Raw genomic sequence first — 13,632 nt, forward strand, 5'->3', positions numbered from 1 at the left:
TGCTGGCTTCCATTCTCTTGCCAAACTAGCTTAAACCCTCCCAACAGCTTTGGCAAACTTGCCCATAAGGATAACTTGTCCCTTTTGTACAGGTCATACCTTCCCAGAAGAGATCCTAATGATCCACAAATGTGAAACTCTGACCCAATTCCTCAGCCACACATTCATCTGGCATATCACCCTATTCTTACCTCACTGGCATGTGGCAAAGGCAGCAATCCAGATAATACCACTCTTGAGATCCTACTTCTGTATCCTACCTAGCTCCCAACATTCTCTCATTCCTTTTCATACCTACATTGTTGATTCTAATATGTACCACGACTTTTGAAGCTGCTCACCCTTCCTCCTTTAGAATGTTGTGGACCTGATCCAAGACATCCAAGACCCTGGCACTTGGGAGACAACATACAATCCAGGAGTCTCACATCAGTGGAATCTCCTGTCTGCTCCCCTAAGAACTGAATTCCCTATTACCACTGCTCTCCTCTTCTACACCCCTTCTCTCTGGGCCACAGAGCCAGACTTAGTGTCAGGGAGACCAAGTTGCTGCAACTTTCACTTGACAGGCCATTACCTCAAAAGTATCCAAAATAGTATACTTGTTACTGAGGGGACCGGCCAGAGGGTTATTGTGAATTACCTGCCCATTTCCTTTCCTTCCTGAGAGTCACCAAGCTCTCTGCCTCCTGCAGCTTAGGGGTAGACTCCCTCCCTGTAGCTCTTGTTTATCACCTCATTTTCCACGTGAGGAACGGTTTTCCAGCTGCAGCTCCAGTTTCTTAACATGGTCTGTAAGGAGCTGCACCCAATGTACTTCAACAGAAGTAATCATCAGGGAGAGTGGAGGTCTCCCACATCTGGCACGAGAAGCACACCATTGACCAGGGATCCATTCTCACTATGCTATCTAGGCACTAACAATGACAGAGAAACCTGACAGGAACCTCAACCTAGCCTCCACTTCACCTCATTGAAGCTTCTACACTCAAAGCCTCCGTTCCCCAGTCTAACAATAGCCACTCAACTTAAACCCAAGTTCTTTTATTATCCTTACCAAGTGCCTATTAACCCAAATGACCTCAGTTTCTGCAGAAAGCACTGACAGGCAATACTTGAATGTTTTTGTCAAGGTTTGGGATGTCAAATTATAGTTGCCATATGCTGCTAATAGTAGCTTACCTTTCTTGCCATAATAAGACCTGAAGGCTTGTGACGTACTTTAGTGACAACACCTCCATTACCAGCACCCAGCTCACATATCTTATCAAAGTCATCATCTTTCAGTTCACCAACTTTGGCCTTCTGTGTAAGAAAGGCTTCAAGTCTATTTTTCTGCTGCTCATCAAGCTCAAGTTCCTCCAACTTCTTTGGTAAGGTTACTAGGTTAGCTCTAGAATATAAAAATATTTTGAATTAAAATAAGAATTCTGCAACATATTTAAATTTCACATAGCTACCATTCAAAATGTTTCAAAGTTTTGCATCATCCCACCCATCTGCTCTAGAAGTCTGGTATTACTTGGATATGACTTATATACAAGTGTTTTGTAGTGTTTACTACGGTCAAGAGCTCACTTACGGATGAAAGAAAATTCATGCTGACTTTTCATTTTCACTAGAATTGTTCCTTCTACCTCCCAGTATCTTCCATGATAGTTTTTTTTTGTGTGCCATATTCTGCCAGAGCCTCGGCAACCACTTTTCAAGTGGTTGTCTTGGAGGAAGGATTTTGTGAGTAGTTCCCCACATCCTTCTCACAGCGCAGGTTGTTTTTTTTTAATGAGGCCGAGTTGCGAGCTCCACACTCAACCCGGCACAGAGGCCCAGGAGCAGCCTGAACTGGATTTGAACTCGGGAACTTTAGCTCCGGAGTCCAGTGCTGATGTCACTGCATCATAGGTACTGAGGCAAATATGTTGTACAGCAGGGCAGCAACTAAAAACAAAGCCATATTTGATTGGTAAGGCACCTCTGATAAAACAGTCACTTTTTTCCAAAGATCGCTTAAACTCAATTATATTTACTAAAAGTTCTCATTTCTTGAAGATCCTATTTGCCAAGATTCATTCTGAATCTACTCTTAAAACCAGAAGTCAAAGTGTTATCTCACCAGTACACACAAGAGACAGGAAATAGCTCTTGTTAAGGCATACAAGTCAAACACTTCTATATTTATCTGCAAGCTTGTTCACCAAAAAAGCTTGCCCACCTATTCTCTGCAGTAAACAAGTATTTTGAAATTACTTGTCTTCCCATTTATTTGATTTACTTGCCTTTGCATGTAACTTAATTAGCTATAATAAAGATTAGTTTTAATGCTCCACTCCCAAATACATCTTTGACATATCGATTACAGTTTTGCTATAAGTCCAAAATTTGTGTGTTCATTTGAAATCCAGATTTTTGAAAACTGTAAATTTTGATGGTCATGTTCTTTTAGAGTTGAATACTCATGCAAGAGCAATATTCTATATACACACACACACACATGTTTTGCACTTTCTTCCTCAAACAGTATTGGTAATTTATAATTATACGGCAAGTAGCAATAATATGATAGCATACTTAAAAAATCTGTGGGCTGGTTAATTAGCAGAGTGAATACAAGGAAATCACCTGATGGGGTGTACGGTATTTATACTTTCACAAGGTCTTAATAAAGTTTGATACAATAGATAAACAAAATTACAGTGCATGGGATTGCAGAAAAATATAACTGAATGAGAATAGGAATAAATAGTTGGGGAGGGGTGTTATGAATATTGAGAGTCACAGAGAGCGGGTGAATATCAAGAGCCACACAAAAGAGGGTGTATACCCAGTGCCACAGTGATTGGATACAAAATTGACTATGCAGCATATAATCATGAACAGTGAAAAAATACTTATTGGACTAGTAAATGTCGGAGTACTCCAGGGGTCAGTATTGGGATCATCTTTAAAAAAAACTACTTGGACAAAAGGAGGGAACTATTCAAAGTTCTCTAGAGGATACAAACTTTGGATATTAATAAGTTTCAAGGAGATAGAGACTTGGCTGGTGGTATAGGTGAATAGGTGAAAAATTAAGTTTAATACAGAGAAATGCAAAGTATTGTATTCTGATAGTAAGAATAATAAAGATAATTTAAACTAGATGGCATAATTCTAAACAGCTACAAGAGCACAATAATTTAAGAGTGTGTGCATTATTCACTATAAATGGATTAGCAGGTTTAGAAAGCAGTTTAAACAGAAAGCAGACATGAGCCTGGGATTAAAAGCAGTAGAGCAAGGAAGCCATGATTAATTATTAAATAGAGGTTTGGCTACAAATAGCACACCCAAATTTAGGTACAGTTGGCCCTCCTAACCCGCGGATCGGGAAAACCCAGAAGTTATCTCCAGCACTTGTTGCTTGAGCATGTACAGACTATTTTTTCTTGTTATTATTCCCTAAACAATACAGTATAACAACTATTTACATAGCATTTACATTGTACTCAATTTACATTGAGTCCATCTTTAAGTCGGATTTGAAGTCAGAACAGGTACATCCGGTGTTATTTAGCATCAGTTAGTCAAACGTTTTTCTTAGTACATAGTACATATTTTACCTTTCTATGCATATAAAACACAAGAAACATACGTATTTCAATAATTAAACCACTGCATTGCTTATTAATAATTGTAGCTTTCATCGGGGCAGGGTCTTTCACATCCTCCATTAAAATTGTTCCGATTGTTGACCGACTGTAGCCTAACGCTTTTCCAACGACCAATGGCGTTTCACCTCTTTCCGATCGCTTTATTACTTCCACCTTATTTTCAATCACGATCGTGATTATTTTTGTGAACAGAAACACTGCAGATTCAGAGCTGTGCCGCCAGGTCCTAATGTCCACCGCACGGCTACATGTTAAATAAAGTCCAGGGTTCTGCTGGGTCCTAAAGAACACTGCACTGTTAAATAAGGGACTTGAGCATCCGTGAATTTTGGTATTTGCGGGGGACCCTGGAACCAATTCCCCGCGGATAAGAAGGGCCGAATGTATTACAGTTTGCAAAGACTTAAAGGCTTTAACGTGCAGAAGGGATTTACCCAAAAAATGCCAGGTTTCAGAATTATGGATTAGTATGGAACTGGGGAGGGTGCAAGACGATCAGAAAGAGGCATTTAAAATCATGAAAAATGAATATAGATGAAAACTGCTCCCACTGAAAGATGTCAACAAGAAAGGAACATAGAATGAAGGAATGCAAAAAAGGATCACAGCCAAAAGGGTAAAGAGTTCTCATTCCCTACCCACCCCACCTCCATGGGAAACTTATCGCCCAAGCATTAAATGATGCCAGAAAGAACTTACCACATCATAGCCAATTATTTGTTGGCTTTTTACTGTGTAGTTTGACAGACAAGTTATTGTCAATTGTTAATTTAACTCAGAATGAGTAGAGTCCCAAGCAGCACTCACTAAAAGTTGGTGACCAGCACAATGACCATCACAATAACAATGGATGGACTGAAAAATTTCATTATCACTTTTTCCCTTCGCACATCAACAAATACATGCAGCTTGGAGGGTATTAGAACAACTGGTTCAGACTCTCCTTTCTCTTTTTCTTTAGGTTAGTCACCCTTCCTCCTCTCCTCTTCGTGCTGAATACCTTTCCTGATGCAAAGTCTAGACCTGTAATGTTAACAATTCCTTTCCCTCCAGATACAGCTCAATCAAAAGTGTGTGCACGTACAAATCTTTTGCTATTAGCGCACAAAAAGTTGTCCACCTTTATCTCGTTGGCATGATAAGTATATGGCACGACCGCACATAGTCACATTTCCTTTTCTGATTTGATAGTATTCACAACATGCAGCTTGCGATGATTTGTCTGCAGAGTTTAAGAACTAGCTTATTTATAATGTCTTAATTGAAGTAATTATTGATTCACTATTTCAAATTCCAAAAAAGCAAACAGCATGAAGTGCAAAAAAACTGATAGCTTATTTAAAGTGGAATGGCTTAATGAAATAGTAGAAACTGCTACACTGAAAGCTCATGAGGTATGGAACATGCTGCTACAAGAAATATTTATGCACAAAGAACAACAAACTGGACAACAGTTTATTATCTTTACAATAGCTTCAGGTTTACTTCCATTTAAGAATTCAGTGTGTACATGCCGTCACTGGGCAAAAAACTGCACAGCTCAAGATTGTTTCAGACACTGGTCATTACAAATTAGAGAGAACATTGAGCTCAACCCAATGAATTTGTTCAGTTTGATTATTTCTGCAAATTCTAGTAACTGCAGTCTCATAACTATTAGTTTTGATACCCTTGCAAGAGCCAACAACTATATAAGTTTCTCAATGTAAAGAAACTGGCACACACCTAACAATTTATTTCAGTTATAAAGTAGGAATGATACGAGAAACAAATTGCATGCAAGCAATTGTCACTTGTATCGCTATAATAATTTCTACTAAGAATAACTACTAAAGACTTCCACAGGAAATAGGTTAGTTTAATACCGGAACATTTCAAGGTGCTCTGAACATAATTAAATACTTGAGCATATGCAAGATTCTTCTAGGCATAGTCTGCCACAGAACAGTGGATACTACGCTGAACTGAACAACCTCCATCAGAACAGGTGAATCACAAGGATGTGTGATTAGCCCCCTACTCTACTTGCTTTACACTTACGACTGTGTGGCTAAGCACAGCTCTAACGCTATACTTAAGTTTGTTGTTGGGCGAATCAAGGATGGTGATAAATCAGGATGTAGGAGAGAGATTGAAAATCTGGCTGAGTGGTGCCATGACAACAATTTCTCACTCAATGTCAGCAAGTCCTAGGAGCTGATTATTGTCTTCAGGAGGAGGAAACCAGAGGTCCATGAGCCAGTCCTCATGGGTGTGGGTGTGGGGGGGAGAAATTCAGAAGTGGAGAGGGTCAGCAACTTTAAATTCCTTAGTGTTTTCATTTCAGAGGACCTGCCCAGGGCCCAACATGCAAGTGTAATTACGAAGAAAGCATGGCAGCGTCTCTACTTCCTTAGAAGTTTGCGAAAATTTGACATGGAATCTAAAACTCTGACAAATTTCTATAGACGCGTGTTGAAAAGTATATTGACTGGTTGCATCACAGTCTTATGTGGAAACTCTGATGTCCTTGAACAGAACATACTCCAAAAAGTAGTGGATTCAGCCTAGTCCGTCATGGGTAAATCCATCCCCACCACTAAGCCCATTTACATGAAGTACTATCTCAGGAAAACAACATCAGTCATGCTCTCTTCCAGCTGCTGCTATCAGCAAGGTACAGGAGCCTCAGGACCCACACCACCAGGTTCAAGAACTGTTATTACCCCTCAACATCAGGCTCTTGAAACAGTAGGGATAACTTCACTCAGCTCATCACTGCTGTTCCCACAACTTATGGACTCACTTTTAAGGACTATCTCATGCTCAATATTGTTTTTGCACAGTTTGTCTTTTACATTTTAGTTATTTGACCATCCTGTTGGGCAAAGTCTTTCAATAATTTTATTATGGTTCTTGGATTTGCTGAGTATGCCGCAAGAAAATGAATCCCAGGGTTGTATATGGTGACATTATTTATTATATATAATATAAAAATACACTTAAATACACATGTACATGCATACATATTGATAATAAATTTATACTATTGTCTATCAATACACATATCAATGGTGAGACAAGCAAGCTGAAGAATATGACACTCTCTCAATTTTGGTCATCTTTGGACACTGCTCCTATAGGCTTTACTTTAATTTGTCATATTCCATTCACTGTGGACTTCAACGTGTGTCCCCTTCTACATCAAAATTCACTGTTGTATTTTCAGACAACCAAATTTTAAGTACTAGAATTTCCTCCCCAAATTATTCTATAATTTTTTACACCTATTAAAACCGCTCTGATCAACCTTTGGGCATCTGAACAAATATCAAGTAGCTCAATGATATTCTCTTTAATTATTTTCCTCTGAAATACCTTGGGATATTTTACCATGCTTAAAACGCTATACAAATTGGTTTTGCAAGTTTGACTGACCAGACCAATGAGTGATGTCATTGCTGCAGACCATGCAGATGAACAAATTACTCTGCAATGATGGAAAAGATTAGTTTTAAATCTAAATAAGCTTTAGATAATATGGCAACCTCAGCTGCCATTACAATTGGAGGATTACAAGTGAAATTAATTAAATTCACTTGTACATTCCGTTACACACCATGTTAGTTTTATTTTGGATAAAGTAACAAGCCAGTTATTAGATCAACCAGATGTTTTAATAACATGCTTGCATAGTTTCTACACCTTTAATTGGTAGCTGGTAGGAACTGCCTACTGGGTTTGGTCACAGAGCAGAACAGTTCAGTAAGTTATAAACATGAGAAAATTGACAGACGCTGGAAATCTAAAGCAGTACCAAGTGCTGGAGGAACTCAGCAGGTCATTGAGCAAATATGAAAATGAATAAACAGTTGAAAATTTGGGCCAAGCAGGGTTTTTCATAGATTCTGCCCAACTTGTTGAGTTCCTCCAGCATTTTGTGTGTTACAACAGTTCAGTGCTTGATTGGACAAATATTACCATCTAAAGTGATTTATAAAAGAACCTCCCTGTATGCAATTGGTAATTCATAGCTAAATTTAGATTGCTGTTAATGGCAATATTGGCACAGATCATTTAGACCAAACACACACCTACATACACTCTCCAACAAGGTCTTGCAGTTATATTCAGTAAAAAGTCAATAATTTGGCATCTGATTGCTTGGAAATGCTAATAGCATGACTCACTTATTTACACAGAATAAGCAGAGGGGGGTCCCCAGTGTGCATGGGCATTCTTTGCAGAATGCAGAGTTGGAGTTGCGTTATGAGGAATGAGTCCTGATGAAGGGTCTCCATTTGTAACATCAACCGTTTACTCTTTTCCATAGATACTGCCTGGCCTGCTGAGCTCCCCCAGCATTTTGTACATGTTGTTTTGTATATTGCTTGCTTCTTTTAAACATTTAATGTTAAATTATACTACCATGCAACTTATAAAACAAAGTGAAAGAATTTCCAGATATTAGTAAGTAACAGCTAATACCAGACCAACAAGATCCCAAGAGAGTCAGGTCACCTGACTTTCATTGTAGCAGGTTTAACAATAAAACGTTCGAAGACACCTAAAAGACTATCAAGCTAAGGTGATGGTAATCTGTTAAAAGGAAGAAGCACGGGGTACAAACTTAACCATCGAGGTAGGTTACAAGAGGAGCTTTGAAGGAGAAAATTCTGCAGCTTGGAGCCTCTGCAACTAAAGTCACACCCTTTTAAGGAGAAGTGATTAGTTTTGGGAATGAGAGTACAGAATGCGATCGCCTCTGGGGATGCAGAAGGGACAGAATGCGATCAATTCTGGGGATGCAGAAGGGACAGAATGCGATCAATTCTGGGGATGCAGAAGGGACAGAATGCGATCAATTCTGGGGATGCAGAAGGGACAGAATGCGATCAATTCTGGGGATGCAGAAGGGACAGAATGCGATCAATTCTGGGGATGCAGAAGGGGCAGAATGCGATCAATTCTGGGGATGCAGAAGGGACAGAATGCGATCAATTCTGGGGATGCAGAAGGGACAGAATGCGATCAATTCTGGGGATGCAGAAGGGGCAGAATGCGATCAATTCTGGGGATGCAGAAGGGACAGAATGCGATCAATTCTGGGGATGCAGAAGGGGCAGAATGCGATCAATTCTGGGGATGCAGAAGGGGCAGAATGCGATCAATTCTGGGGATGCAGAAGGGGCAGAATGCGATCAATTCTGGGGATGCAGAAGGGGCAGAATGCGATCAGTTATGGGGATGCTGAAGAGGATGCAATGGGAGAAACAAGTTACCCAACATCAAATGTAAGTTGGATTGCAGCATAGAAGCAAGCCTCACAATACCCATAATAGTGTGTCAGTGGTAACTCCAATAACCAAAGTGTGGCTATGAAATACAACAAGCATCATAGGAAGAAAAAGGATCTGGTACTTTCCTGGCTTCTCAGGCTTCCACCCAGGTACAGGTATCAATTATGGCTGATGTTTCAATGACACACTCTGCCATCTTCATCAGGGATGATGCCTGAGCATGTCTAATTCAGTGGTATTTAGAGTCCCTTAATATGTCCATTCTGATTGGCTAGTTCTCATCCAATCATGTTTCTACTTTCACATTTTACAACCGAATTCCAGTTCTTACTTCGAGCGAGATCTTCGTCTCTATTAAAATGCTTTTTGTCTAGTTTTATTTCAATGGCTTCCTTTACCAGACAGTTCCAAAGGGCATTGGTGTAACACAGTAGTTTTGTGCTGAAGTCAATCCTATGGCCATTGCAAATACAATGTTCTGCTACTGCTGATTTCTCTCGGTAACCCACATAGATACACTTCCTGTGTCCCTTCACGTGGGTATCCCTTTGGATCACTGGAGAAGTTGGCTGTTGAAATCGTCATTTGTCATTGAAACATCAGTTATAATCAATACCTGTACCCTGCTGAAAACCCGAGAGGAGTTTATTCATTATAGGAAGAATCTTTGGGCTTTGATGATCAAGCTACCAAGCAGCGCTAGAGGAAGGATGGCAATGAATTTTAAAATGGAGTCAAAATAAGAACAAAACAGATCAGATGGAGTTTTAACACAGAAGCTTGTGATGCTGCCTTGCAACTCCACGGACCCGGCTTTGATCCTGATCTCCATCACTTGGAGTTTGCATTGTCTCACCATGACTGTATGGTTTTCTCTTAGTTGAGTTGGCTTCCACCCAAAGATCTAGGGGTTGATAGATTAGTCAGCTTACTGTTAATTATTCCTTGTGGCTAGTCAGAAAACCAAGCAGAAACTACAGGCACATGAGTGAATGGGTTGCAAGGGAAAGGCAAAAATAACATAGCTTTGTGAAACAGACTTTCATTTAATAAGGCAACATGAAATTATGAAGTAAAAATATGGTATTTTGTTATGAATGGACTGAGCTGATTTACTTGATGTTAAATGACCTACCCTGGTTCCACTGTGGTGTCCCTGCAAACAGAAATTCATAAGACATGCAACTACCATGTATCATGCTACAGGATCTCAGGAAAAAGTACTTCAGAGAGGACCAAAAATTGAAGGAAGAATATTGAAACACTATATTAATGTTATTGTGTTTTTGGTTCCTCTGCCATTGCATTGGCATGCTTTTACTGTAAAGCCATTCATTGCTACAACTTAAATTGCAGTAGATTATTCAACATTTTTTTTAACTAAATGTTCTGCTGTCTAGTTTAGCAGTTAAATATTCAACTAGTGGATTGCCCAATCAAACCCATTTTGTGTTGATTGTCAGGACATGCACTGCTCACTTCCTTGTTATAACAGTTATTTCAACAGCGCATGTCAAAACTCATTCTGACATGTAAAACTTCACAATCTTTTTATAAGACTATAAGATATAGGAGCAGAAGCAGGCCATTCAGCCCATCAAGTCTGCTCCACATTTCAATCAGGAGCTGATCCAGTCATCCCCACTCCCCTGCCTTCTCCCCATACCCTTTGATGCCCCAGCCAATCAAGAACCTATTACTTTTATATTCAAAACTGGACATTCTACTGTCATAAAATAGTAAGTGTCAAAGAAATTAAGGATAAAGGAAAACAAAACCAAAAGAGATTGTTACAAGTCACAAATCTCACATAAAATGAATTGATAGGTTTATGAAATTCCAATATCAATGATTTGTACTAAATAACTCAATGATATGAAATCTGCATAATGCAAACACTTCAAGCTCAATCTTTACTCACTATTTAAATTTTATATTTGGTTCGCCATTTGTCACTGTATTACATTCCTGAAATATTGACACTTCCGTCACTGAGCATTAAAAACAGATGAAAATGAACTGCCTGCTGCTGCTAAGCATCAAGGTTGGTGTGTCTGACAGCCTTCTTGTGTGGATCTCACATTTTAAACCTTCAGTGGATTGGATGGGTGGTCATGTGGCGGAGTTGTCTTAATCTCACCCCAGGATGAAAAGCTCACAGGCTCAAGATTTACTGCAGATAAGAGACTGCAATATCTAGGATAACACACCAAAGCTGTACTGAGAGAGTGCTGCGCTCAAAAGTCCATTCTGGGAAAAGACATTTAAAGTCCATGCTTGTCTTCTCCACTGTAAACATTCTTTATGACATTATTTTGAAGCAGAGCAGCTGGCTCTCGTCAACAGTGCTGAGACAGGTCCACCTTGTGTTACTTGTGGCTCGTATTGTGCCTAAAATGGCTACCTGCTTTTCAATATTATAGAGTAGCTATATTTCACTGCCTTTAAAGGACTATGGCATTTTGAGGTGAGTTCTAAATATATTTTTTGGATAGATTCCTGAGGACCATTGGTAAAATGTCTATAAATACCAGCATTTTATATTCTGTACATTCTCAGGGAAATGGAGGTTGTTTAGCGACAACTTGCATGGGAATTTGAATAGGTTTGGCTCACTGAGACAGGGTAAAGGAATTGTGGTTGACAAGACAGGTGGGACATTCGGTAAGCAGGAAGAGGGAAGCATACTTAAAATTTATGAAGTAAAAATCAGGCAGGGCTTGAGAATTATGAGATCACCAGAATGGAGTATAAGGATGGACTTAAGAGAACTAGAAGGGGATATGTAAAAGGCCTTGGTGAGTACAATTAAGGAAAACCCCAAGGTGTTCTACACATGCATGAAAAACAGGAGGATGACTGGAAGATAGGACTGCTCAGGATTTAAAGAGGTAACGTGTAAGGAGGTAGAGGAGGTGGGGTGTTCCGTAGTTAATACATTGTGTTAGTGTTTACCAGCAAGAGGGGCTTGGTGACACATGTGGAATCAGCATAGAACAGGCTAATGTGAGGTTAGGAAAACGATAGTGTTGTGGTTTCTGCAATACATTGGAATGGACTAGTCCCGGGGACCATATGGGATATACCCCAGGTTACAATGGAAAGCGAGAGTAGAGATTGCTATGGCATTGATAACCATTGTGTCCTCCCTGAGCACAGGAGTGACACCAGAGAATTAGAGATAGAAAGCATTATTCCGTTGTTTCAAGAAAAATAATAGGGGTAATCCTTGGAATTGTAGCCCAGGGGATTATGTCAGTGGTGGGCAAACAATTGGAGGGGACTCTTACAGACATGATTTACAAGCATTTGCAGAAGCATGGTCTTATTAGCATGGCTCACAAGTCTAAGTGATTTTTCTCAAGGAGATGACAAAGTGTAAAGGAATAGAACAATCTTGGGTCTAAGTCCATGGGTTCCTTGAAGTTGATAAGAGTGGTTAGGAAGGTGTATGGTGTGCTGACCTTTGTTACTCAGAAATCAACTTCTACAGCTGTGAAGTTATTTTGCAGCTCTATAAAATTCTGATTAGACCACACTTGGAGTAGCGTGTTCATTTTTGGTTGCATCATTATAGGAAGGATGTGGAAACTTTAGAAAAGATGCAGATAAGATTTATCAGGATGTTGCCTGAATTAGAGAAAATGTCGTATAAGGGGAGTCTGAGCAAGCTAGGGCTTTTCTCTTTGATGGATAGATGATGAGAGGTGACTTGATATAAGATTATGAGAGGCACAGACAGAGCAGACAATCAGTATCTTTTCCCAGTGTGGTATTGGCCAATACCAGAGGACATTCATTTAGGTGAGTGGAGAAATTTTTTTTAGAGGGATGTCAGAGGCAGGTTCTTTTTATAAATACAGAGAGTGCTAAGTGTCTGTAACAGACTGTCAGGGATGATGGTAGAGGTTGATACAGTTGGGACATTTAAAAGCTCCTAGATAGGCACTTGGACCTAAGAAAATTGGAGTGTTATGGGCTGTGTAGGAGGGACTGTGGAGTAGGTGTATATTGGTCAGCACAACATTCCAAGGTTCAAGGGGGATGTGAGGGGCAAGTTCTAACACACACACACACACTCAGCACACTGATATCCGGAATGCTCTGCCAGAGGAAGTGTTATAGAGGAAAATACAATCACATTTTAGAGGTACCTATAAAAGCACCTGGATTTTCGATGTGTTCAAGGCTATGGACGATGTGGACAAATAATATTTACTTAGATCAGTACAGTGCTTGGAATGAGTGTGGTTTGTAGAAGGGCCTATTTTTGTGCTGAAAGACTCCATCACAGATTGGACCTGAACTTAATGCTTAGGACTTTAACAAAAAAAATTCAATTATCCTTCTTGATTTCTGTGCTCAAGTCAGCCATGAACTTGGATTTTTCATGCTCAGGTGAGAACTATACCCATGAGGTGACTACAAATGCACAATTTTACAAAACTGAACCCTCCCCCCAAACAAAATGTTTCAGGCATAAAAATAAATGAGCACCACACATTTAAACAGTTTTGTACTTTTCAAAATTACGCATTAAACAAGCCTTACATGTACATTCAACAGCCAGGTCAAGAAAATGCATAAAACTAACAACTAGGAGGCAATACTAAAATTCAACATTTAACTTGGAATGATCACTGTTTGCAGACTTTAATAAATCAATGCTTAAAGCAACAAAAGGAATGTAACGTGTTGGAGAT

General features: G+C 39.6%; 1 protein-coding gene across 1 annotated transcript in view; it reads right to left on the reverse strand.

The window, feature by feature from the left end:
- LOC132406270 (dual specificity mitogen-activated protein kinase kinase 2) overlaps positions 1 to 13,632 on the reverse strand; it is a 76,068-nt gene that overhangs the window by 58,463 nt on the left and 3,973 nt on the right. Inside the window, exon 2 of the mRNA XM_059991680.1 lies at positions 1,183 to 1,393. Within this exon, the coding sequence (XP_059847663.1) occupies positions 1,183 to 1,393 (211 nt within the window). The remainder of the gene's footprint in view (positions 1 to 1,182; positions 1,394 to 13,632) is intronic.

Source organism: Hypanus sabinus, chromosome 16 (assembly GCF_030144855.1).
Source record: "Hypanus sabinus isolate sHypSab1 chromosome 16, sHypSab1.hap1, whole genome shotgun sequence".
In the NCBI taxonomy this organism is placed as follows: Eukaryota; Metazoa; Chordata; class Chondrichthyes; order Myliobatiformes; family Dasyatidae; genus Hypanus; species Hypanus sabinus.